This window comes from Mus caroli, chromosome 11, assembly GCF_900094665.2.
Source record: "Mus caroli chromosome 11, CAROLI_EIJ_v1.1, whole genome shotgun sequence".
Lineage (NCBI taxonomy): Eukaryota > Metazoa > Chordata > Mammalia > Rodentia > Muridae > Mus > Mus caroli.
The window spans coordinates 79,622,321-79,648,164 of record NC_034580.1 but is presented as its reverse complement, the minus strand read 5'-3'; the positions used below and the strand labels follow the sequence as shown (position 1 = coordinate 79,648,164).

Genomic DNA, 25,844 nt, shown 5'->3' with positions numbered 1-25,844 from the left:
GCTTTCTGTTCCATTTGCAGGATTGGATGTTGGTTTTCCACAGGAGGTTAAACTATTGCTCCAGGTCCAGGCTGGCTTTGGTTAGATGACTTACCCTTCTCTCTTCCTTTTTAGAAAATTTACTTTTGCTTTTTCTGTGTATGGATGTCTTGTCTGCATGCATAGCTATGCATCATGTGCATGCAGTGCCCACAATGGCCAGAAGAGGGCCTCAGATCCTCTAGAACTGGAGTTACAGACGGTTGTGGCCCATTGCAAGGGTGCTGGGAACCAAGACCAGCTCCTCTGCAAGAGTAGCAAGGGCTTGATCACTGAGCCGTCTCTCCAGCCCCTCTGGTTCATTTTGAACTTTTTTTTTTTTTTTTTTGAACCACTTTCCCTGCTCAAGGAGAGTTCTCCATTGGACCTTCCGTGTACTGGGACTTCTTTGAACTTTTTTTTTTTTTTTTTTGAGCCAGCAGCTACTTTGTAACCTTGGATGGCCTCCAGTTCTCTCTCCATCCTTGACCCTCCACCTCCCACGTGATGGGATTACAGGCATCTGACACCATGTCTATTTCTGCACCCTGCGTCTGTTTCTTTTCTCCATTGTTAATTATTATTATTTTGTTTTGTTTTGGAGACAGGGTTTCACTGTATAGCCCTGGCTATCCTGGACTCACTCTTTAGACCAGGCTGGCCTCGAACTTAGAAGTCTGCCTACCTATGCCTCCCAAGAACTGGGATTAAAGTCATGTACCACCTCTGCCCAGCTATGTTAATTTTGCCTTTTGTATTTTGGGACTGCCGTGATAGGTGTGATTATAGCTCCAGGACAGATGGGTGTTTATCATAAATGTCCAGTTGTCTCTACAGGTACCCTCCTCTCTCTGTCTCTATCTTTTTTGAGACAGGGTTTCTCTGCTTTCTTGTTTATACTCTTTGGCTCTTCAGAGTCTGCCCACATTATAGCACACCAGCACTGTCCTGTAATTTATTATGTAGTCCAGGCTAGCCCCAAACTCTTATAGAGACTTTGGATTTTCACAGGGTTGAGACTGTTATAGGTTGGAGTTTTTGAAGTTGCACTAAATGCATTTTACATTATAATATAACTATAAGCCTGTGGGGGCCAGGGAGCCATCTCTCCAGCCTGGCTCTTTCTCTTTTAAAAAATGATTTATTTTTAAATTTCTATGTATGTACCACATTGTGTGCACCAGGTGCTCGTGGAGGCCAGAAGAGGGTGTCAGGTCCCCAGGAGTTTGAATTGCAGTCAGTTGTGAATTGCTCTATGTGGGTGCTGGGAACTAAACTAAGGTCCTCTGGAAGAACAGCGACTGCTCAGTGCTGTGCCATCTCTCCAGCCCCATCCCATCCTTAGGATTCTGGGTTGCCCTTCCCCATAGTGTCAGTCTATTGCATCCTGGTAAGGGAGGCGGGTGCTTTGCTGTTTCATGTATGTCTTAGGGCCTCATCTTTTGGTCATTTTGGTTGTTTGCTTTTCTTGGTATCTATGGAGCTTCCTGGCTATGGAAGTTAATTTCATCTGATTGGGAAGTTGGCTTCAAATCTCCCTCTGCCCCTGCCCTTCCTTGTCACTGGCCCTGTTGGCATGCTCGGGTTGCTGCATTAGGATCTGAGGCTGTTTGTTCTTTCATTCATCCTTTTCCCTGCTCTTCACATTGGATGGTTCTACCGCTTTCTTAGTTTACACTCTTTGGCTCTTCAGAGTCTGCCCACATCGTAGCCCGCCAGCACTGTGACCAGTTCTTTCTGTTTGAGACAGGGCCTCTGTGAAGAGTTATAGCGCAGTAACTCTCCTGCCTCTGCTTCCTGAATGTGGGGATGTACTTTAAAAATGTGTTTTTTGAAATCCTCCATCGGCTAATTTATTGTCCCATACTTTTTGATTTTTGTGTATGGATGTTTTAGCTGCATGTACACCACATGTGTCCTTGGTGCCCAGGAGATTAAGAAGAGGGCATCAGATTCCCTGGACATAGTTACAGATGGTTGTGAGCCACCATGTGGGTGCTGGGAATTGAACATGGGACCACTGTAAGAACATCGAGTGCTCTTAGCTACTAAGCCACCTCTCCAGTCCCACACACTTTACTTTTCTTTCCTTGAAAGAGTACATTTTAATCTGTAAAAATAATAAATTATCATCCACAACTGCACATAAAGATAATATATACTGTGGGCTTTGCCTATTCACTTTTTCTGTGTTTATGAGTAAACAATTTAATTTTTTAAACACTTTACTTCTTAAAATGTGGTTTCATTGATTGTGTGTGTGTGTGTGTGTAACACCATGGATTGAACACAGCAGGGCCTCATGTGGGTTAAACATCTGCTGTCACCGAGCCATTTCCAAGGCCCTGGACATATTTGTAATAGATTTGAGGTCTCTGGTTAAGTTCAACATCTGTGCCCACAGATTTCTTCTGACTTTTTCCCTTTGAGGACGAGTTTTTCTTTGAATGTATCAGTTTTAGTTGGAAAAAAAAAGGGGGGGGGCATTAATATTAGTAGTTAGAGGTTCTCAATTTTCCCATAATTAAGTGGCTCTTTATTATTATTACTATTATTATTATTATTTAAGACTAGCTCTTTCTCTTTTATAGCTCAGGCTGGCCTTGAATTTGCTATGTAACCAAAGTGGCCCTGAACTTCTGAGCTTCCTGTTTCTATTTCCCATGCACTGTATTTCTTTCTTGGCACCTTGACTTAATCTGTGGATTATTTTCTTGCTTTGCACCCAACGTTCCCACCCTCTTCCATTTTTCAATAACTCTGAAGCTGAGCTTCCTAAAACTGCCCTGTGCCTACTGGCCAGCCAGCGATTTGGGCAGATACTGTGAGCCAGGTCCTCCGCTGTTGTCTGTGTGTTTATTCTGAGTGGATGTACGGAGAGCATAGCAAGGCATCCTGTGGCTATCTCACTTCCCATTCTGACAACTGTCTGGCCAGCCTAGCTGGGCACTGGTCTTCTCTGCATGCTTACCAGTTACTACTGTTACTGCCAATTCCACTGGGTATGGAATGTTATTTGGACTTCAGCTTCATCCAGGATCCCAGGTTAGAATGATTTTTAGGACTAGGTGAAATCAATGGGCTCTCTTCTTTCTTTTCTCTTGCATCCCAGGGAAAGCAAGCCTCACTCCAGAGGCCCCTGAGCCCTTCTGTGAAGGTAGTCAGGCTCAGCACCTTCTGCCCGGATGCTGGAGGGCTCGGTGTCACTTCTGCTCAGCATTCATGTCTACTCAAAGCCTAGAGACTCCCTGGACCCTGAGGAATAATTCTCTGACAGTGTCCTATGAGAAAGGTACTTCTGAGTCATGATGGATCCCGAGTTTTCTAAGAAATGAACAGGCAGGGATGGTAAGATAGCTCAGTGGGTAAAAGTGCTTGTCACAAAGCTTAATGCCCTACATTTGATCCCCTGAACCCACGGTGTCTTTTCATCTACACACACACACACACACACACACACACAGTGGCACCCTTGAGCCTTCACTCACACACAGCCTAAGAAAAACAACTGCTCTGAGAACTTGCTAGAATATCCGGCAATGGAGTCATCGTATCTAAACTCTGGGAAAGCTGTTACAATCCACACTGTACTGGCGAGGCGTCGGAAGCTTTCCCAGGGATGGAAATGAAGAGTCCAGCTTGAGACTCTCCTGGTCCAGTTTTGAGGCAGGGTCTTGCTATGGCCCTAGCTTGGCTTGGACTTGCTGTGATCTTCTTGTTCTGCCTCCAGATTGCTGGGATTAGAGGTGTGTTCCACCCTGCCCAGTTCTTTCTGTGAAATGGCTATCAAAGAGCCAGAAAGTCCGGGCAGAATGCTGTTAGCCTTTTCCTATTTCCAAGCCTGAGCTTTTTGTGTGGTTTCAGTCTCTCCTCATCTCTAGCAACCTCCCTGCTTCCTCTAGAGTAATTGAGTCATTCAGCCCCACTGACTAAGATCTAGCCTGTCCACTTTCAGTTCCTACCCAGTGGAGCCTGCTCTGGCTTCCTATCCTCCTGGGGTGGGGGCGCCATTATTCTACCTTCTCACCAACTGCAGGGCACCTTCCTTCAGGAGACACAGCTTACTAGAGTACTGAGTTTATGAAGCTGTCCTAATACCAGTACTCGTTAACTGCCAAACAGGGTTTTCAGCCACAAGGCAGCCAGTTATGTCCAGGATCAGAGAAACTCCCCAGTAGGCACAAAGACAGCTTAGATGCCTTCTTGGAGTATAGAAAATAGCTGTCAGTCTAGTATTATTTTCAGTACCTGCCAGGGACTACACATATACACGGGAGGTGAGCTTGGACTCAGATTTTGTGGTACCCAGGACAGTGCTCCTTTTTTTCTTTTTCTTTTTGTGCAGGCCCTAGTCTAAACCTTCCCACACACTAACCCACATTCAGATATCAGGAGCAGCTGGCTTCTGGTCTGATACCAGTGGTGTCCCAGTGGCCCTGAATAACTGCAGACACCAACACTTCATTCTGACAAGAGGCTTCCAGTCTTAGTTGTCTGTGTACTCATGCTCATTTGGGCCTCTGAGTTCTCTGCCTCCCTAGGGGGACTGCAGGCAGTGAGAGCCTATCTCAGCAGCACAGACCAGTGCTAGCTAAGCTCGGGGTCTGCTGAAAGCCCATACCCTGGCCCTCAGCTGCAGACCAGGTTTCTGTGCTGACGCAGATCCCTGTTCAAAGGGTGCAGCTGCAGGCAGAGAAGCAGTTCTCATGAGAATTCTGTATCCCTCTACTTCTTGCTTTGACACAGGTTCATCTATAGACCAGGGTGGCCTAGATCTCACAATCTTCAACCCCTTGAACGCTAGAGTATAAGCATGGGCCCTAAAGCCCAGCTCAAGCCTCTCTTCTTGCTCCTCTTTCTAGAACACTGACTTAAGGGAGCTAATATATCTTAATATGTTATTCATAAAGTATTACCCCTGCTTACAACAAAACAATTCCCCCAAAACAAAACCAAACTTAATAATCCAAGACCCCCTACTACCCTGCTTTGCTGCCTCCATTCCTGGGGATGGGGGGGCACAGATCTTGTTCTGAGGAAGTGGGGTAGGGAGAGTTAAGGACACATAATCATGACTTTCCTGCCCTCTAGTGCTCTAAGTGCTCAGACTTTAGAACCCAGAAAGCCTAAAAAAATCCTCAAGGGTGGAGTGGTCCCAGAACTCATAATGCTGAGGACAGTGGAGTCCTGTGTACTGGCAAGGAGCAGGGCTCAGAGTTTCAAAGATTTTTGGGTGGCTTTTCTCTGGGCTGGGACTCTGGAGCTAGTACCCACAAACAGGCTGAATTCCTTCTTCCTAAGGTCTTTCTTGTCCCTACCCTAAACCAATTCTCCTTTGGGGGAGTGACTTACCAGGACTCCCACCTGGATCTTGGCAGTAAAAATTCTATAGCAGAACACTCTATGGGAAAACACCCCTAGAGAACTTGTATTTAGCTGGAGGGATCTGGAATACTGATAGTGTCAGAACATAGGGCAGGCAAAGGCCAGCACTGGACAAAGCTATCCTGCTCTTACCCTGTTCATTCTTAGCAATTTCAGGAGACAAAGGCTAGCTGGCACTGTAGAGCCAAGGAGGGGTTTGTCCCTTCTCTGGCCCCTGTAGTTCTGCTGAAAGTGGGACCAGATAATGGGTGGCTGGGCATGGGTTGAAATGACAAACGGTGGCTCTTCTACAAATGTGGAGGTTTATTTCAACAAAACGTGAGAAGAGTGCATTGGACTGAAGCCCCTGCTCGCTGGCGTGTGTGTCCATCGAACTCTCACTGACACGCGTGAAGGCTGCTTTGTGAACAAGTGGACAGATAATATGGCAATCTCAGTTCAAGCCAGTCTGGGTCAATACATCATTCATCCTCCTTCCTCAGTAACCTTGCATGTGTAATGGGCTGTGGTACCATCAGACTGCCCATGTGCTGTGGCTCTGACTTCTCCATATGAGAAGGCCCAGTCCTGGGGATGGGGCAGCAGGGAAAAGGGACTTATACAAGCCCAGCCCACTCCACCTCTCCAGGAAAGCAACTCTCATACCACCGGGGGTGTGGGATTGGATGTGCTGTAGCAAAAGTGGAGGCCGGAGACAAATCCCATCCTTACCTACCAGGTAAGCAGGGAACCAGGGGCCAGGGAGCTTCCTTCTGGACTAAGGATGCTCCCCACCTGATCCAGCTCTGGCCCTCCTGTTCCTTCCACCAGGGCTTGTGGGGGTGGGGCAACTCGCATCTATAGTCCCTTGGATGTCCACTTGCAATGTGGCACCATTGAGAAGGTCCTCTGGAATATCTACTTGAGGTGCTCCTGAAGGGGAGGTCAGCTCTTTTCGTGGAATCCAAGTTAAGGCTCAGACTGAAGTACTCACTCGAATGGTTTCTGTGGCAGGTATCTTTTTCCTTCTTTATCTTCAGCGACAGATGTATTAGTCATAATGTAGAAACTGGATGTTATACGAGTTCTGATCATCTTCATTCTTGCTTTATGAACACAAATGCTGAACCATCAGCTGCTTTCTTGGGCAAATGGGTAGTTAAACTTTTCAGGCCACCCCTGAGGAAGCCGTGTTGCTGGCCACATAGGGCCCAGAAGTCTGGAAACACCAGCACCGAGACTGAACTGTAAGGTATCTTAAGGGCAGGTGAATTCTTGTTCCCTGGAAGCCTCCTAACATCAAGGCGGCCAGTTTCTGGTGCTGAAAGCACAGGTGTCATCAGGTGGGTGACCCGCCATACCTTCTGCCAGGAATAGGCATGGCCCCATAGTGACAACCTGTCCCCAGAAGAGACTTCTGTTTTGAAGTACTCTTCCCCTATCACCAACAGAAAAGAGCCTCCTCTTAGCCACCTCAGGCTCCTGCACTGCCTGCCTGTCTCCATCCACCCACAGAGGCTAGGGCCCTTATGCACAGGCCTTTAGCTCCTAGGTATAGTCACTATGTGATTACATAGTGATAAGGAAGGTGGTGGCAGGGTGACCATCTTCCCCAGGGATACTGAGACGCCACTGAGGTGGTTGAGAGTTTTTGACCAGGAACAATGACATGATCTGGTTTTGAGCCTGCCTGTTAGATCATGGCTTTGCCTTCATCTCTGTGTTCTCATGGGCTTGTGACAGATTTTCTGCTCTGACATTTCTCATAGTTATCTTGCTGTGGTTAGATGGGACTGTCCCTCTCCAATGCCTGGCATGTGCTTGGTTGCAATGTGGGGTAGTGATCGATGGACTTGCGTCTCCTGGCAGCCCCAGCCCTCCCCTGTTGGCTGTGGCTCATGGGGCAGGGGCTGCAGACACTTGGACACTGTTCACACGACCCTATGCTGGGGCAGGCAGGACGGAGGGCAGTCCTGCTTTAGTCTAGTAAGACCTCATGGTACAGGCAAGTACCTTTCATTGCCTTCTCAGTCCTGTGCATGGGAAGAAGACTGTCATCACAGCTGGGCTAATAAATACTGAATCGGGTATGTGTGACTGGGCTGTGTGATCCTATAGCCCAGGATGTCATGCAGAGCCTGAAACACTCAAGGGAAGCAAATGCCACTGATCCAGTCTCAGGCCTCCGGTGCCTTCTCATTACAGTGGTCTCAGGTGGGAGAGGCAGCCCTACTCTCTTCTCAGAGACAGGGCAGGGGTGGGTGGGAAGCCCCTCCTACGTGGACGGGGAATCCATAGTGGAGAGGATCCTTACAACTTCTGCTCGCTGGGTAGGTGAGATGTGCTGGGTCATGTGGACGATGGAGTCCATGGCGACTTCTGGATTGGCCTGGACCAAGCTGGAGAGAAGATTAGGGATCGTGAAGAAGAAATAGGTAGAAGGTCTCGACTGGCTTAAGAACTGCCAGACAGATAGGCTAACAGGGGCCAGCATACACACTGTGCTCACTGCACCATGGACTTTCCTATGCTCAGATGTAGCTAGGTATCTAGGAAGCAGTTTAAAATGAACTAGAAAACATCTTTCTATGTTAGAAAATAAGGAGTAATTAAAAAATAACCCCCCAAAGAAAAAAATGACAGGGACACAATAACAGTGGTGCCGGCAGGAAGGACACTTCTTAGACACATAGAATAGTAGTGCCAAATGTCCCATAGCAAACTATAAAATAAGGTTAGTAGAAATAGTCTACATCAATAATGAGTATAGAAATGTATCAGGGAAGACAGGAGCTCTTGCTTGCAGAGTTTGAGTGGAGTATAATTGTGGAAGGCAGAGTTCAGATCAAGAACTATTGAGCTTGGCTATGCAATAGAGTTTTAACATCAGGGTCAGATGGTCTTGGGTGCCTTTTAGTGGGGTGGCCAGAACACTGCATGTATGATGATATGGCCATAATGCAGAACTTGAATCACAAAGAAACATCAGATAACCTAAAATAAGAATGTTCTATAGGCCATGCAGTGGTGGTGCATTCCTTTAATCCCAGCACTTGGGAGGCAGAAGGCAGGCGAATTTCTGAGTTCGAGGCCAGCCAGGTCTACAGAGTGAGTTAGGGGGCTGGAGAGATTGTTCAGTGGTTAGAGCATTGACTGCTCATCTAGAAGTCCTGAGTTCAATTCCCAGCAACCACCTGGTGACTCACAACTGTCTGTGATGAGATCTGATGCCCTCTTCTGGTGTATCTGAAGACGGCAATAGTGTATTCACATACATACATTAAATAAATGAAACAGAAGACCAGGGCATGGCAGCATAGAGGATTCCCACATGCTACAGCCACCATCATGGGAAAACTCCATAAAAGCATTTAGTCAGTAGCCTGCCTGCTAAAGGTGAGTGATCACTTTACTGTAGCTACCTAGGAGAGCGTTCTGTCCTTGGAGTCGGCATACAGTGCCATAAGGTAAACACATGCACAACAGGAGAGTTACTCGCACCGGCTCTTACTTTTATGACTTTTTTCTAAGTAATATATTTCCAAATAGTTTCACGGGCATCTCCCCAAGAGATGTCAGCTTTCCCTCCTCCTAGAATCATCTACGTGGTTTGAGTCTCTGTACCTAGAGTGAACGTGTGAGTAAAAGTGTCCTGACACAGGAAGCTGTGTCTCAGGGCTGTCTCTGTATCTCTTATAGTTTATTCTGAACTTTTAAAGAAATCAGCCCCTCCCTAGCCTTGAGGCCCCCCCTCCCACGGTCTCACCTGCGGATCTGCTTGAGGACATAGTCCCTGCTGATGTATTTGATGTTCTCCTCTATCACAGAGCGGACGCCATCTTCCTCTGTCAGTTGCTTCTCCAGCCACTCCACCAGGTCCTTATTATTGTCCCAGACGTAAGCCTGCAAACACGCAAGCCTTGGTCAGACACCGGGGGGCCAGGCTTCAACACCCAATTGTCTAGTATTCCAAGAGCTTTCTTGGTGTACAAACACTGTTCTACATTCTCCTTTTCTGTTGTGGCTGCACGGGGAGAGGACAGGCTCCCGGAGGGAAGCTGCCTTCATCTGTCTTCCTTTCTTTGGCCTCCGGATGCTCACGTGGGAGTCTGTCCTGGGAGGCTCCCATCTACTGTCCTACAACAGGTCTGTGTGGAGCAGGGTACTTAAGTGTGATCAGGAGGGAAAGGTGTGTATGTGGCTGTTTCTTTTTGGAGGAGCAGAGACACTGATCCTCAAGATCTATTCCAGTCCTAGCAAGATGTGGCAGACAAGGCTTCAACTGTGCCTTAGCCCTCCAGCTGGGAAGCCTGCTGTGCCTGGTAAAGACTTGGGAGCAAGGCTTACAGGACAACACACAGTACAACTTGGCTGCTGATACGGGGAAGTCTTGGTGCTACAGTACTGCCACCAAGTCAGAAAGCTAACCCACTATGAGCTCTGAGAACACCTCGGAGGGTCAGGAAGTCTGCAGCCCTCAGAGTCTCACAGCCCACCCCTCACCTCCCTTCTTTCAAGATCATTTAGCTGAGTATTTGTGAGGCAGCTGACTACATAATAACTCAGGAGTGTGTTAGAAGCCTAATAGCCTTCTCCTTGCTCTCTTCTCTCATTTCTTTACAAATCATTTAGGAATCGTTTTGTTAATGGTTTCCGGAAAACCAAGTACCACCATTAGGGCTCATTCATATTTATGTCATTTTGTTTGGGTAATTAACCACAAAGCTCGTCATTTAAAGGTGCGCTACCCTTTTCTGTTATCACTAACGAAGTCAAAGTCAGAATGACAATGAGTTTGGCGCTGTAATTTAATAGGTGGGCACTGTAGGGACTCTGAGGCTTATGCTGTGGCTTCAGGAAACCTAGATACAAGCAAAGCCACAAAGCCACAGCTGCAACCTCAGGTCCTACACAAGTGTAGATTGAACATTCTAAGATGCAGCATCTGGCATTAGGAAGGACACTGGGGTGTCTTCTAACAGAAACCATGCTTTAAAAATACTATTTATTGCTAGGTATGGTGGCACACACTTCATGCCAGCACCTGTAAGGATGAGGCAGGAGGACAGAGGGTTAAGGCTAGCCTGGCTACACTGAGGCAAGGGTACAGAGTGAGACCCTCTGTGGTTCTTTCAGACTCATGCCCTCCCCTGACATAGCTGCTGAGCTGGCTGTGCCTGGCTGTTTACTATGGCTGGATCACAGGTTCCCAGGCTAAGGAGCAGGAAGCCTTTTCCAGCAGTCTGTCTACCTCTTTTCCTGGCTCCAGATTTGCTCACTTTGGGCATATCTGATGGAGGTCAGCTCTCTTCACTGAGCAAGCTGGGAACTCCCCTCCTCCGAGTGTCTGCGACAGGGAAACCCTTTTGCTCCTATGGAAAACTATGGCAGATTCTGCAGACCAGGAGGCACCCGGCTCATGTGGTCCAGCTTATGGCTGCCCCAGATGAATGAACACACCTGGACTCTAGCCACTGCCACTTTTATAAACTGGCCATCTCCTCCGTGGTAATGAAAAGTTCTCTGTGGCTTGAGGACTGCACACCTTCCCCAACTTAGGAGGATTTGGTGGAGAGAGGTGCAAGAAAATAAAACAATAGCAGCTTTAGCTTCAGAAGGAAACCAAACAAAACCCAACTAGATTCACTCAGGAGTCCCAACGCCTTTAGTTTAGGAGAATATTTAATACTCTTATTAATCATTTTTAATCCGTTTGCTTTTAATTAAGAAACAGCATGATGCTTTGCTATCAACATATGCCAGGGAGCAGATTAATTGTGGCTTAAGATAACTCTCCTTGATTGGTGTAATGCATTAGCTAACGAGATGCCAGCTTCTAACGATGCTCACTACACTGGAGAAAGTCAGCTACCCTCTAGAGTAAACACTCCTGCCTTCCCCTCCCAAAGCCACAAGCTACTGAAGGTGTTTCAACATTCTATAACAGTTCCCAGGCAGAACTACAGTGCCACATTCCAAGCTTTTAGATGCTTAAACCTATGGATCCTGTGTATGAAACACAGTTTGTTCAGAACACGACTGGATGTTGCCACTAAGCCTGAAGCCCAAAGTACATGAAGATAGAGACTCTGAGTTCCAACCAACTGTGTCTTTAACAAAAAGAAACAAATTTGCGTTTTTTCAATGCTGTTTTGTCTGAATCAGTCTGGGAGGGTTTACCATACTCTCTGCTCTGAGTTATTCTGTTCCATTTAGGAAAAGCAAGCTGCCTTTAAGAACAGTTATGAGACTCACCATTCCAGCCATAAGGAAGGACAGGCCACCTCTGTTCCAAGGGAGAAAAGTCATTATCATGGTTTTCCTTAGAATTATAAAAATGTAGCTATCTACTATGGATTTTAAACAAATATGAAATGCTGGCTATTAGCCTCATGACAGCCTGGGACCACTTGTCTGACATCCCAGCCAGAGCATCTTAATATCAATAAGATATCAATAATTAAACATCACAACACTTGCTTGTCTTACAGTACACGTTCAACAGACACTCTTTCTGCATCAATGGATAAGTATCTCAGGCACCACTCAGCCTCACTAATTATATGTAATAATTAGACTAGCTTACAAAATCTAAATGACCTGTTTGAAAAGGTTCATTTCTAATGCACTGGACAGCTGTTAAGCTCTCCCTAAGCAACAGTAGAACAGGGCTAGGGAGTGACTAGGGCACAACCTGGTGGCTGTGAGCCCTGACTACCACGCCTACAAATGACTCCACTGTGTGGGCTGCTTAAGAGATGCTTCCAGCTGGAGAGATGCCTAGGAGCCATCTGACCTGGTGTGTGTGGAGGGTGTGGGGGGTGGTGGGGGGATGAGGGAGATATACACACTCTAGAAAGATTGTTTTTAATAGTGTTTCCAAGGTTATGACCTAACACCCAAGATGCAAGGTCATTTCTTTCAGAGGCTTTGGAGAACACCACAAAAAGATTGTGTAAGCAGTGGCTTGCTAGATTCCATGGCTGGGCCAGGCCATTGTTGACATTTTGCCCTCACCTTATCCCTCCCTGGTACAGTGAACTATCTATAGGTTCCTTGAGGCAATAGAGACCTATCAACACAAGATCCCATTCCATTTGGAAATCCAGAATAAGAGGAAGCAGATAACTCTGGACAATTAGAATAAATTAGGGCACCAAACCCTGAGGACACTACTGTGAGCCAGCAATCCTTCCAGGATATGTCAGTGTGACCAAGTCTTATACTTTAACACACTCCCTCCCTCCCTCCCTCCCTCTTCCTTTTTTGTCTTCTTGAGACAAGGTCTCACTATGTATACCTGGCTAGCCTAGAAATCCCATTCCTGAGTTTTGGGATTGAAGGTATACCCCACCAAGTCTGGCTGCTATTTAACTTCTAACATGTTTTGCCTTCGACACCATAAACATTATCCCCATTTTATACATAAGGGAATGGGGGTTCAAATAATGTGTTCAAGCAAATAAATGTAAAAATGGAAACCTCAGAGTCTGAGATCTTACAAAATCCACTCCCCCCCCCACCCCAGTGTTCTATGGAAAGTCTTAACTGTGATTTCTCCTGTTGGAGTCTGCAGGCACAGAACCAATTGGCCTGTTAGAAAACTCTATACCTCAAATTGTGGAGCTAGAAATCAAAACAGAAACCATCTTCATGAAGCAAACATGTGCTGTTTGCACCGCCTAATTCCACCCATAGCTCGTGAAGCTTTTCCTTAGGGAGCTGTGGTTATGAAGCTGCTTCTTTCCACAGTGAGACCACGAGCTATAAACCCAAGAACTTCCTCTAACAGGACTGCCCAGTGGATCCAAGTGGAATCCTAGAAATCATGGGATGAAGGTCTCTAAAGGAATAGAAGTTTCATAATCGCTCAAGAAAACAAAATCTCTTGGGGGAAAAACACAAAGCATGGCTAATAAACGCTTATCACTTCATGACGTCATAAATGCATATCACTTCATGACTTCTGCATCAGTAACTACAACAGAGACCTACCACTCAAACAAAGACTATCAGTGTCTGCGTTTGAGGGAAACAGCACATGAAATCTGTCACTATTAGAAGACTGTATGTGCCTCCACACACCAAGTGCTTCAGCCATGTTCTAACACCAGGCAGCTTCTGTGTGCCCTGCAGAGGCAGCACTACACTTTCAGCACTGCAGCACTGCCTCCTCTCAAGGGCACTTCCGATTTTATCACCTATCCTACACTAACCAGTCCTGCTGAGCCTGCAGAATGTGGCAGGAAGTTTCAAAGTCGCATGTCCTGACTTCACAGGCTCAGCTGTCCTTCCTGTCTCTCTTTCCTGTCCTCTGGCAGGAGAGCTCACGGGGAATGCAATATTCTGTAAACACGGGCAAAGGAAATAGTATCAACTATTGGGGATCGCAGGTATTTAATGTGCAGACAGCCTCTTCCCGAGCTGTGTGCCTGCAGTGTCTTCTGCACTCAATCCAGCCGGGAGCCTGTGCACATATGGCTCACACTGATGAAAGATAGCAATGGCTGGTTTCTTTAGACACGCTGCCCCCTGGGAGGATGCCACTAAGGAGCAAGCGAGGGACCTATCTATTCACTTCATGCTTGGAGGGAAGCTATTCCTTCTCCTCATCCTTGTGCCCACCGAGGCTGTGCACGTCCATTAGTGACTAATGTGGTAGGGAGGCGTATGGGCCACACACACACACTCCATTTACCTAGCTGGCCACTCTTAACTGGAGAACAACCTCTTATTTTACACTTGCATGACTTTCAATGCCAACTTCCACTAGAAGCTGCCAGTAGCCACTGACAAAATTGTCTCACTCAATTATGATGCCAGAGACTGACCTTAACCTGAACCAAATGTCAGAGAATGTCCCACTCCCCTGCTGCACGTCTGAAATATTTATCCAAGAAGCTTCCCAGTCATAAAGAAACAGGCAGACTTAACACAAAGGTGAATTTCAGAATACTTCACATCACTGGCTTTAAAACTGATGGTTGAGTCTTACAGCTCCTCAATGAGAAAGGTCATTAGCAAAGACTCCAGGTAGCTTTTTCGAGGAGACCGGAGTGGCCCTCTGTAGGACAAGGCCACCAGCCACTTTCCATCAATATCTGACAGTCACCAAAGATTTTGATCACACAAGTAATAAATGACAAAGTATATCTGTCTAATAGCCTGATAAAATAGGACCAGCAAGCAAAATGGCTTAGCTGTTAAGGACACTTGCTACCAAGGCTGAAGACCTGAGTTTGATCCCAGGAACCCACATGGTAAAAGAAAAGAATCAGTTCCTTCAAGTTGTCCTCTGCCTTTTACGTGTAAACTGTGGTGTGCTTGTGTAGGCAGGAATATTGTCTCTCACTGCTAAGCCCCAAGGGTCTAGTATGTTGTAAGTGTTACAAATGGTTTGCTAAATGACTCTGTAGCCACAGAGAGGCCTTTCTAGCTTTTCTGACAGGATCTGAGAGCATAGCATTTGGCTGTGTGTGAACAGGAGAGGGTTTGGGTATTAGGTTCCTCTCTTATACCCTGCCCCGAAGGCCTGAAGATTCTTTGACAACCCTTGTAACTCTCAGGTACGCTGTACAGGTTTGTTGGTAGGTGCCTCACATACCTTCACTGTGCCTTCCACTTCTACAAACCAGCGTCTCAACATGGCCTGGATCTGGCCGTCAGTCAGCTCAGGGTTGGCATTGTGGATTTTCTTCTTGACCAGGTCCTCCAGGAGGAGGCGCCTCAGCCGCCAGTAGAAGAAGGTGCGGGATGTTTTCCAATCCAAGATATCCTAGAATCACATTAAGGGTAGGGGAGTTAGTGTGGTCACTGCAGCACTAGCACTCAATCTGATGGAACCTGAGGCATACAAAGCTACTGTCCAGGAAAGCCCTTGAACACTCCAAAACTGGCCTCCCAAGAGAACACTGCACAGCCAGGAGCCTGCCAAATGCTACCCAAGACCTCACGGTGGTTTTGAAGGAGAGCATGAATGCCCAGAGCACTAGAAAGGTAACGATGTGCTTTGAGCAGTCAGCTCAACTTTCATGCAGATCAAAGGTGAATCAGCTGTCACCATAACCTTGACATTGTAGTACTCCACAGTCTGGGGATCACCTGGATTGATGTCACTTAATGAAGGCACACAGTTTCCTATTAGAATCCTCAGAGTAGTGTCAGGATTCCAAGGAAACCTAAATCATTTTGTTTTCTATGACAGAGGACACAGAAAAGGAGAAAGATCTCTTAAACAAAAATGGAAATGGTTTGATCTGCATAAGCCGTGCTGATCTGGCCCTCACAGCTCCCTGCTTGCACGCCTATGTCACTTACAAGGCTTTGACAAGTCAGAAATGGCAATTGTGTTACTTACGTTAATGACACCCTTCTCCTGCATCCGGCCTGGTGTGTCGTGCAAGTCAGCAAACTGCACAGCTACCTGATGGTAAATGGGAATTAGGAACTCCTCCCGCTCCTTCAACTTGCTCTCCAGCTCCTTCCGCTCAGTGGGGCTTAGCTCTGGGGTGCCTGCAATTACATAAACCTGTCTGTCACACTCAGCAGTGACCAGAAGTCTTGGCATAGATGTAGCCACCGTCCTTCCCACTGTCATCACTAAGTCTTTGATGCAGAACAGACTCTGAGATGATAGTCCTGTCCTTACTTTGTCACAGGGAGCCCACGTGTCTTCTTTGTCCTATAGAGGTCACAAGTATGAAAGCAGTGGTGGTAACTCTGCTCTGCAGGCCTCTTCTGAGCAGGTGAATTGAGCACCCAGGTCTGGACTCTCATAGTCCAGCGCCCTTGAGCAAGGCTCCTTTATCCCCACAAGGTGAGACTGGTGCATGGACACCATGACCATCATAACTGACGAGCCTCCCCTCAGAGCAGAGCACAGACCAGCAGCGCTGATTTTATCATGTCCTCAACAGGTGCCTGGGAAACTGCTAAGCACCAAGTTGCAAGCTGCTGTACTCCACAGCCTCTAATGCCAGATATGGATATGCTTTACCTCCAAGTAATACATTTAGTCAAGTAAAGCAGGTTCCATGTATTATTGCCTGTTTCCCAATCCCTGACCAGGTGACAACATTTCAGGAGGGGAAGAAAAGAGCAGCTGTGTGGATTGCTAAGCACAGAACACAGAAGACTTTATTTGGGCAGAGACTTTAACTCCCAGGTTTTAGTAGAGGTGTTTGATTCCCTCCCTAATTACTTTTAGGATGGGGTCTGTAATCAATACTGAAGATTTATCTGTCTGCCAGGAAAGGAAGAGGACATCTAGCTAAAGAAGCAACAGGTGACAGCCTGGTGCTGGGGACAATCTCATGTGTTCTGTCATTAGCACTGACAAATACATCAGGACAGGTGATGGGATGCTGAAGAGAAAGCTCTGTTTCAAGCATATGCCTGTCTGGAAACAGGCCTTGTTTCTTATGCCATTATGAATCACATGCTTATGAACAGCCCTGGGCTGCCACGTGAGCCGTGTCACACAGAAGGACAGGGATGGAACTCTAGCACCTCGCTTCATTTTATGGACTTTTTGGCTGCCCAGATCCCCATGTTTTACATCTGTGAGAAGCAGGTGCAGTCCCATGGGTCTTGGGTGCTCACACTGAGGCAATCACTGACCTTCTGCCTCAGGCCCCACTAACCTTCACAACTGCCTAAGGCTGTATTTTTCTTAGCACCTTACAGGTAAGGACATTGATACACTGAGAACTTTTGTGACTTATCAAAGCCATAGAGCAAAGGAGTGACAGCCAGAACTTCTCTGAGGCTTTTGGTTAGTATCACACTGCTGTTTTTCCTTGGAGAAGACCGGACCTCAGTAGTAGTGGACCCTTTCATTTCAGAAGGCTAAGGCACAGCAGAAGACTCAGAAGGAGGAGGCACAAGTCATCTTAGTCTTACTGTGCAGCTAAGACCAGGACAATGTCTGTAGCTTCTCCTACTGATTTAGTCAAGGATGAAAAAATACAGTTTTCTGGGGCCCAAAGGATGGTAGGAGACTGAGGAGACAGTTCAGCAGGGAACTCCAAATTCTTCAAGATTCCTCTGGGTAAGCAGCCAACATTGTACTTGAATGGACATGTGTACCTACATGGGCCATACATAATTTATTAAGCATTTATTTTGTGTCAGGCAGTGCACTTGAGTTTCCCAAGATCATATATGTCATAAGTCAATATATACATTCACACACACTCTTACTTCAGATTTAGGGCTGTACAGCTGTTACCCTGCTGCTAAGACGAATCCTCAGTGCTTCAAGTATTTTTCAGGCCACTTCGTATATATTCTCTTGACCCTCATACTCACCTTTGCACTTTAGAAACCAGAAAAGGGGCTCTGAAGTATAAAGTGGCCCTGGCTGTTAAGCAATTCAGTCTGGATTTACACTCGGGTCTGGCCACACCCAAAGCCTGTGCTTGTTCCCAGTAATCGTCATGAAACCGGCGAAGCAGATCTCCTGGCAGTAGCTGGAGAGCTGGTTCCTTGTGTTTGCACAGAGTTAAGAGTAGTCTCGGGGACTGGAGAGATGGCTCAGTGGTTAAGAGCACCGACTGCTCTTCCAAAGGTCCTGAGTTCAAATCCCAGCAACCACATGGTGGCTCACAACCATCCGTAATGAGATCTGATGCCTCTTCTGGTTCATCTGAAGACAACTACAGTGTACTTAGATATAATAATAAATAAATCTTTAAAAAAAATTAAAAAAAAAAAGAGCAGTCTCAACATTTGGATGCAGTAGGAGAAGAAACAACAGGCTGAGGAGAGCCTTCTGGAAGCAAGCCGATGATGGTTTTAACATGTTGGAGGAAAAGGGGATGTTGGGCCAATTGCACTAGTGTAGAATTTCAAAGGAATAATGAAATAATACGATGGTTCTCTTGTCTTTCCAGGAGTCAGAAAATGAAGCAGTATTCCCCAGAGGCCACCTCAGAAGAGAAACAGGGCGAGGAGAGGTGCTGACAAGTCTGAAGCGTGTAAACAGGCCCAGGGTCTATGCTTTGTTTTGAGGAAAAGTGTCTCTAAATCTTTTATGTCCTAGGAGTGAAGGCTGCTCTCAAGTGGGTGCCACCCTTGTGCCCTGCTAAGGGCCCCATTCCCTGTACAGCAGAGCAGCCAGCTCCGGTAATGATTTAGGGGAGATTAACAAATATGTCAATGTCTATTTTCTGCTTAATTTAAAAGCAGCGTCTATAAAGATTTTTGACTTCTGAACCCTGTTCTCCTGAAAGAAAGAAGGTAAGAATGAGGAGGGATAAAGAGTGATTATCCTATCATTGATCGTTTGTCAGGAGCATTTCTTATTCACTGGACTATTGTAAAAAGCTAAGCTCTCGATCAATCCTGTAAGCTCCCTGTACAATTAAATATCTTGGAATGGTTTTCTTTCTTTTCTAGCCAGATTGCAGGGCCTCAGGGTTTTTAGGAAAGTGTGTGTGTGTGTGTGTGTGTGTGTATGTGTGTGTAAGAATATGCTCTACAGAGGAAAGCCATTCTTTAGAATCCTGCCTTAGGCAAAGGCTAAAGTGGGAGAAAGGTAGGCTACTCCCATCTCTTCACAAAATCAAAAGTGCCCATGAAACCCTAAAAGCCAAACATATGATTCAGGAACTAACATAAAGAGTAGAACACAGACAAGCCGTCACAGCCTAACCAAGTGTCAAGAGCTGGTATCACTGAGATGCCATGCTGCTTCCAGTCTCTCTAATGTGTCAGCCCTGAAAGGTCATGACCTCAAAGATGAGGAGACTAAGAGGCAACAAGTAACTTGCCAAATGCTGCAGAACCAGGAGGCCAGCGCTGGCACTGGTGGCCTACCGAGTCCAGCCAGAGCCCTGGGTTTTTAAATTCTTTTATTAGTGTTTCATCTGTATGTATGTGTACGACACATGTGCCTGGTACCTACAAGGGTCAAAGATGTCATTGGAAGCTCTGGAGCCAGAGTTACAGATGGTGTGAGCTGCCACATGGTTGCTGGGAACCAAACTCTGGGCCTTTAAAACATCTTAAACTGATCTACAAGTATCCACTTGTAGTCCCACTGCCTGTCAGGCTGAAACCAGGACAAACAGTGCCACATGTTGTAGCTGGCTTCTGCAGCAGCTGTTTAACACAGAAGAGAGCCAGGTCTACCCCAGGTCAAGCAGATACAACCCAGGGAGCAGGGCTTGGGGGACTGGTAGGGAGTCGGGTTTTAGAGCCTAGAACAGTGTACCCTCACTCAAGCTTGGCTTCTCACTTATAATCCTAATCTGGGAAGCGGACATACATACACACACACACACACACACAATATTAGTTTTAAAAAACGGAAACACTCTTAACTTGTCTTTTAAGAAGCCTATGTAGATCTAAACCTAACTTTAACTTTTATAGACTCTTCTTTCTCTCTCTTTTTTTTTTTAGAATTGTTCCAAAGGACACAGTTTTGTTTTGTTTCGTTTTTAGAATTGTTGACTCTTCTTTCTCTTAAGAAAAGCAGTTTGCTTTGATTGGTACACATAAAATATACAAGGGCTAAGAGCTGGATTACCCTCCCCACAAGGATCCTGAATGCCACAGAATCAAATCTGTTACTGAAAAATCACAAAGACTGATCTCTTCTTCTGGTTCAAATGTAGCACTAGAAATAGCAGTTAGCAGAACTATGTAATCACGTTTTCTTTGTTGGAGAATTTCCTATATGAGAATAGTTAAGAAAAAAATCACAAAAAAGTATTTCTGTATTTCCTTATATATAAAACGTGCTTTTTTTTAAAAAAAAAAAGATTTTTTTATGTGCACTGGTGTTTTGCTTGCATGTATGTCGGTGTGAGGATGTTGGAGCCCCTAGAACAGGAGTTACAGACAGTTGTGTGTTCCCATATGGGTGCAGCCAGTGTTCTTAACTGCTATGCCATCTCTCCAGACCTAACAGGTATGCTGTTAAAAAAAAAAAAGAAAAGCCACAAAAGCATTCTTGAGAAACTGTAAATTAGATCCTCCTGTTTTAAATGCCCCAAGGGAGCTATTTAGCAGGACCCTGCAGTGGGTCCCTTGGCAAAGCACATAATCCTTCTGTAATGGGAGTCATTTCTACCAGTGTTATCTGTTTCTCTCCCCCAACTCCACAATCCTATTCTCATATGTCTGCTTTTTTTTTTCCAAAAGGGGCCACACCTACTTAAACATAACTGCATTGCATATTGATTCCAAGTGTAATCTTCCCAAGGGATGTCTAACCCAGAAATTCCTTGCAATAGTGTGAAAAAATTTATTCATATTTTAAACAATCCATACAGTAAACTGAATAAAAATGAATAGTTCTTCCTTCAGTCCCTCCCCAGCTCCCACGTAGACATATCCACATGAAAAAGTGAGGGGACAACACAGAGTTTCCTCAATTCTGGTAGAGAGATCCTTTCTGGCCTTTGCTGGTCTCTCCCTAAATCTGGCAGGACAGGATACATGGATCTTGGCCAGCTAAGTACGAGATGGGAAGATGGCCTTGGACATATTCTGACATCAGCTTTCAGGTGGAGAGGAGCCTGGGTTTACTTGAACAAAATCCCTGCTAAGTCCTAATTGTAAATCACAGCTTTCTGAGAGGGAGGTGTATGTTTCTGAGGGGCTGGTGTATGTATATATATATATATATATATATATATATATATATATATATATATACACACACATACATGTGCGTGAGTGCATGCACACACACACACATGATTGGCCTGAAGTCAAACTAAAATGGCTCCCCCACAAATGCCACGGTCTTACTAAATTATATCAAGCTAAATAAATAGGCTGAGAATTAAAGTGAGGAGGTGTGTCTTTAGCTACTACCAAGTCTTCTCAGCTTCCTTATCACAAAGGACACTCCATGCATTTCAGGTGAGACATCACTTTTAAGGCATAAATTATCGGGACATTTTTCCTAGTCTCAACTTTCTAAGCAAAAACACCTCTTTCTGCTTCTGACAAGCAACATAACGTCTTGAAGAGAGATGGGAAACACACACTTTTGAGAGTAACCCCTCAATCTCCATCACCCAAGATAATCCTTCTTAGGTCATTCTTGCTGATAAAGAGGTAGCTTTGGAAAAAGATGTCTGGAAGTTTTACACGAATATCCTCAACTGCCACAATACTCCACATGCACCAAATGCCCCAGCCGGTCAGGCACATTAGATCCTAGTTAGGCCTGAAGACTGGGCGAGGGCCAGCGAGGACTGAACCTGTCAGCCATCAGGGCAGTCTCATATGGGTAGAACTATGGAGTTACATGGCAGGCTGCCCAGCTGTCTGGGAACGAGGGTTCCTTCCCTACGTGACTCCTTTGTCCATGTGCTCACTGTACTGAGGGAGAGGGACACCTGGATATTAATAACTGCTTTGTACTTGCTCAATAGTTCCTTCTCCATCTAGTGAGCTGACATTTCTCTCAGGTAAAGATCCACGGGAAGACCTCAGCTCACAACAGGAGAGGCAGGGCTAGCCTAGCACTCCTCTCCCCCGCCATTCTCCTGCAGTCTTCCAAGAGACATACTTGGATGATACTGAGACACAGACAGGCCTTAGAGGACCCAGACTGTTTCCAGAGAAGGAATTTGATTTCCTTAAGCCCCAAATGGTAGAATGTAATCCTCCCTTCATTGACTACCAAGGCTTGCTGCATCTGAGAACACAGGGTCTGAACTGGCTCAGTGATGGAACATCCTGCCATCTGAACTTACTATTAAGGGCAATTATTTCATTTCAAACAGAAATTAGCATATATTGTTATTACTGTAAATCTGCAAACCTTCTCTTCCAAACCAGCCATAAGAAATGGCAAACACTCATTTAAGAACGTAAGCTCCTGGTTTCAATTCTTAGTTCTTTCTCTCCATCTACCTATGAAATACAGTTTGGAAGAGATGAAGTAAACCACTCAGAAATTACTATTTATATCCTTAGTGAGTAAACTGTAATTTTGTGCAGCCCATCAGTTTGCATAGGTCTGCTTAGGTGCTCAGTGGGTGCTCCCCAGTACAGAGGCTGATGAGGAAGGAGAACAGAAATACAAGGTAACACCTACTTCTATAGGCTTTGGCCTAAATCAGATTTTCTCTGTGCAGCTAGTTTTAGCTCACAATGGGAAAGAATCCCTGTTTGATTTAGACCAGGCTCAGTATTCAGTGTAGGGACTGAGAATTCTATTCTGTGCTCTCACGTACATTTACTGTTTGTCTTGGAAGCCTGGTTTAATCTACATTCTTGATTCAATTTTGCAATCTAGACAATGAGGTCATTTTTCACCTACCTACTTTGTAAAAGGCATTTGGTAGTGTTTGGTCGTGGGCATTATGAGAGAAGCCAGAGGGCACTGCACCTCTCCCCAGACTGGGTTTATATGATGCTGTTGTAGCTCATCTAAGCCAATCTGCTGCGTTGTAACTATACTTGAGTAGTCAGATAGACTGCGAATACCGGTAAGTAACATACCTTATGATTATTTCTAATCCACTCATGTTTCCAAGATGCCTGGAGTCAGAGATTGCTTCAGATTTAGCAGACTACAGACTCATCCATCCACCTATTTATTCATTCACTCATTCTTTGAGACAGGGTTTCTCTGGGTAGCCCTGGTGATCCTGGAACTTACTCTGTAGACCAAGCTGCCCTTGAACTCGGGGATCTGCCTGCCTCTGCCTCCTGAGTGCTGGGTAGAGATTCTTTTTTGAATGTCATTATTTGGTCAAGGTTAAATAAATATGATTTTCCTCATCACGAATAGGAAATTGATAATGAGATGGCTTATAGAAAATGCTTAAGTGGCCATCACTTGAGGATCTTTCCCTTCCCATAGCACATGTTCCTACAGTTGAAGGTGCTGGATGGGGTTGGGCACAACACCACCCCTGTGAAGAGAAGGACGCACTGGCCCCACACCCCTCACTACCCAGGCCTTCTGCAAACAGATGTGGAGAGGATCCCTCCTTCTACCATCCTGTTACTCAAAAGGATGATAACAGCCATTGGGGGGTTAAAAAGAGGCAGTGAACCCCCAGTTAATGAGTAGGAATTCAGCAGGCAGTGCAAGATAAATGGGGCTCTCTCTGCTTCTGCTAGAGTCAGCATGAACTGCGGCCCTGCGGCTTGTTTGTGGCAAATGGAGTGCGCGAAATATCAAAGGGCAGTGATCCAGAAGAAGACCGACTTTGACAAATTTTAAATTGGCCAGAAAGAAAACCAGGAGAAAAAAAAAAAAAAAGAAAAAAAAAGAGGAAAAAAAATGAAAGAAAATTAGGCAATTGTTTGTGTCCTACAGTTGTGGCATTGCTGCCTTTGTACAGAATTATTGGTAAAAACAGCAGCGACCGTCACTGGATGCTGGAGCAATTATGAACCACCTTAAGTGAGATGCTTATCAGCAGCTGAGGCTTTTAGAGCTTCCTGTGTACAGTTGTAAGTAACTTGCTCTTGGGCTGCAGTCACTTTAATTAAAGTGTATGGGGTTGGTCAGAAGTAATTATCCTGTTTGGAAAAGAAAGGAAAAAAATCACCTCAACAAATCTGGTGGTAGTAGATTTTAGAACAACTCCTGCCAGTTTCCTTTTGTATGTACCTCTTCCCCAGAAAGGGTCAGGCTGTGGCTGGGTTGGTTTGTGGTTGCTGTTAGCTGACAGCTAACAATGGGATACAAACAGGGATCACTGTGGCTCAAGTCACCACTTATGGCAAGCAACCTGGGCCAGACTTCACCTGCTCAGACTCCTCGCTACAGGCACTCTGGAGAGCTTTTCTCATCCTACATGCTGAAGATAATAGAATCCAAAAATCTGTATTGTATTAATCTGTTCCTTAGAACAAAAATGAGCTAGCATCTTTCTGCTCTGCCCATTCACTAGGCTGTACTGCTTTTTAAACTTAACCTTTTTATTCCTTTAGAAAAACAAAACCACAACAAAACAAAACAAATCTTAAACAATCCTCACTGACACAGCAAGCAGCTGGATGGGAGAAGACTGCTTGGTGTTTTAAAGGAATCAGAGCCATCACAGGGCTCTCACAGTTTAGCCTCATGCTCTAATCACAAGTGCCTTCCAAGAGCTCTGAGACAAATGAGCAACAGGGCACTGGCTGGATGCATGGTGTGCAAATGCTCCCAGGGTATGGCTGCTGCAGCCACTGTTTGGAGGCATAGAGTACATAATCTTTACTTCCATTTTCTGTAGTGTACTAACCCCAAGAACACTGTCTGGGTAGAGACCAGCTTTTTTATAATGTGACATTGATTCACACCCCCCAGACATGAGACAGGCTGTCCAAAGAGACCGCAGAAATAAGAAACATTTAAGTCACAGACATTCTCCACCTGATTAGCCTGCCTTCCAAAGCAACTTTTAGCTAATGATACTCTATGAGAACATCGCCCCAGTAAGTGGGCTATTTGCCCTTTAAGGAAAACGCACGTGACTTTTCAGTGCCCACCTTCTATCCTATCGCACTATTTCATTCTACCAGGGTTCTTACCATACAGCGGACGGTAAATAAAGATCATCGTGAATTTGATCACATGCTTCAGTGCCTCCTTTCCTGACCTACGAATGCACTCATTACAAATCAGCTGAATGGCTCATTGATTTGCCAGGACAAGCAGACGTACCCAATCGCTCAGCCAAGCGGATGTAGACTGGGTCTACCCGACGCATGGTTTTCACCAGATCCTTTTTACGGAATTTGATTTCTACTGTCCCTTCTGGCTCCAGAACAGATCCCCTGAATGCAAAAAAGAAAACAAAACAGTGAACTTTAGAGGAAAGAAGACACAGAATTAGGCCAGTTATAATTTGTGGAACAGGAAATAGGTTCATTACTGTTTTGGTCACCCATGGTTCCCAGAAGTTACCCCTGGGTAAAAAACAGGCACCTAAGATGTATCAAAGTGAGGTATAAGAGAGGCCTGGCATAAAGCAATTAAAATAATTCTCATTACCACACCAGTAGATTTCCATCTCAAAGAGAGAATACAGATTCCACCACTGAAAGCTGATAAAAGGTGACAGGCAGCACCTTTTTGTTTTCCAGAAAAACGCAACAAAGACAAAAAAAAAAAAAATCCCAAAAGGTAGGCACCCTGGCAGAGAAAACACCTCTAGTACTAGGGCTGTACAAGTGGGTGTGTGTATAGAGTAGCCCGTAGTGTTGGTAATGACTGTCCTGTACCACAGCTGTTAACGTATTTCTGGAAGCACACAATTTAGGCCAGGCTGAGAGGCATTAGATAGGTATTTCTTAATGGACTTTAAAAAAGTGTTTACAGAAGGGTTTCTGGTGTCAGAATATTGTTAACATTCTCTGTAAGGAATTCCAAGGCCTTCACTTTGCTAACTTCCATAGCACTGGGCAGGATGCTGTAGCTATCTCTCTGCTCTGCTATCAGAGGATAGCTTAGGGCTTAAAAATAAGAGACTTGTTGGTGTAGAGCATCAGCT

The 25,844-nt window shown here is 45.5% G+C and overlaps 1 protein-coding gene across 9 annotated transcripts in view; it reads right to left on the bottom strand.

Moving 5' to 3' along the window:
• Window positions 1–5,686: 5,686 nt before the first annotated feature.
• The window catches only part of Acaca (acetyl-CoA carboxylase alpha), a 271,901-nt gene continuing 251,743 nt past the window's right edge, over window positions 5,687–25,844 (bottom strand). For all 9 annotated transcript variants that reach the window (XM_029483172.1, XM_029483174.1, XM_029483176.1 and 6 more), the window contains 5 exons: window positions 25,016–25,128; window positions 15,740–15,894; window positions 14,987–15,157; window positions 9,149–9,285; window positions 5,687–7,781 (listed from right to left, as the gene is read on the bottom strand). In XM_029483172.1, coding sequence (XP_029339032.1) covers window positions 7,658–7,781; window positions 9,149–9,285; window positions 14,987–15,157; window positions 15,740–15,894; window positions 25,016–25,128 — 700 coding nt within the window. In that variant the 3' untranslated portion in view covers window positions 5,687–7,657. The remainder of the gene's footprint in view (window positions 7,782–9,148; window positions 9,286–14,986; window positions 15,158–15,739; window positions 15,895–25,015; window positions 25,129–25,844) is intronic.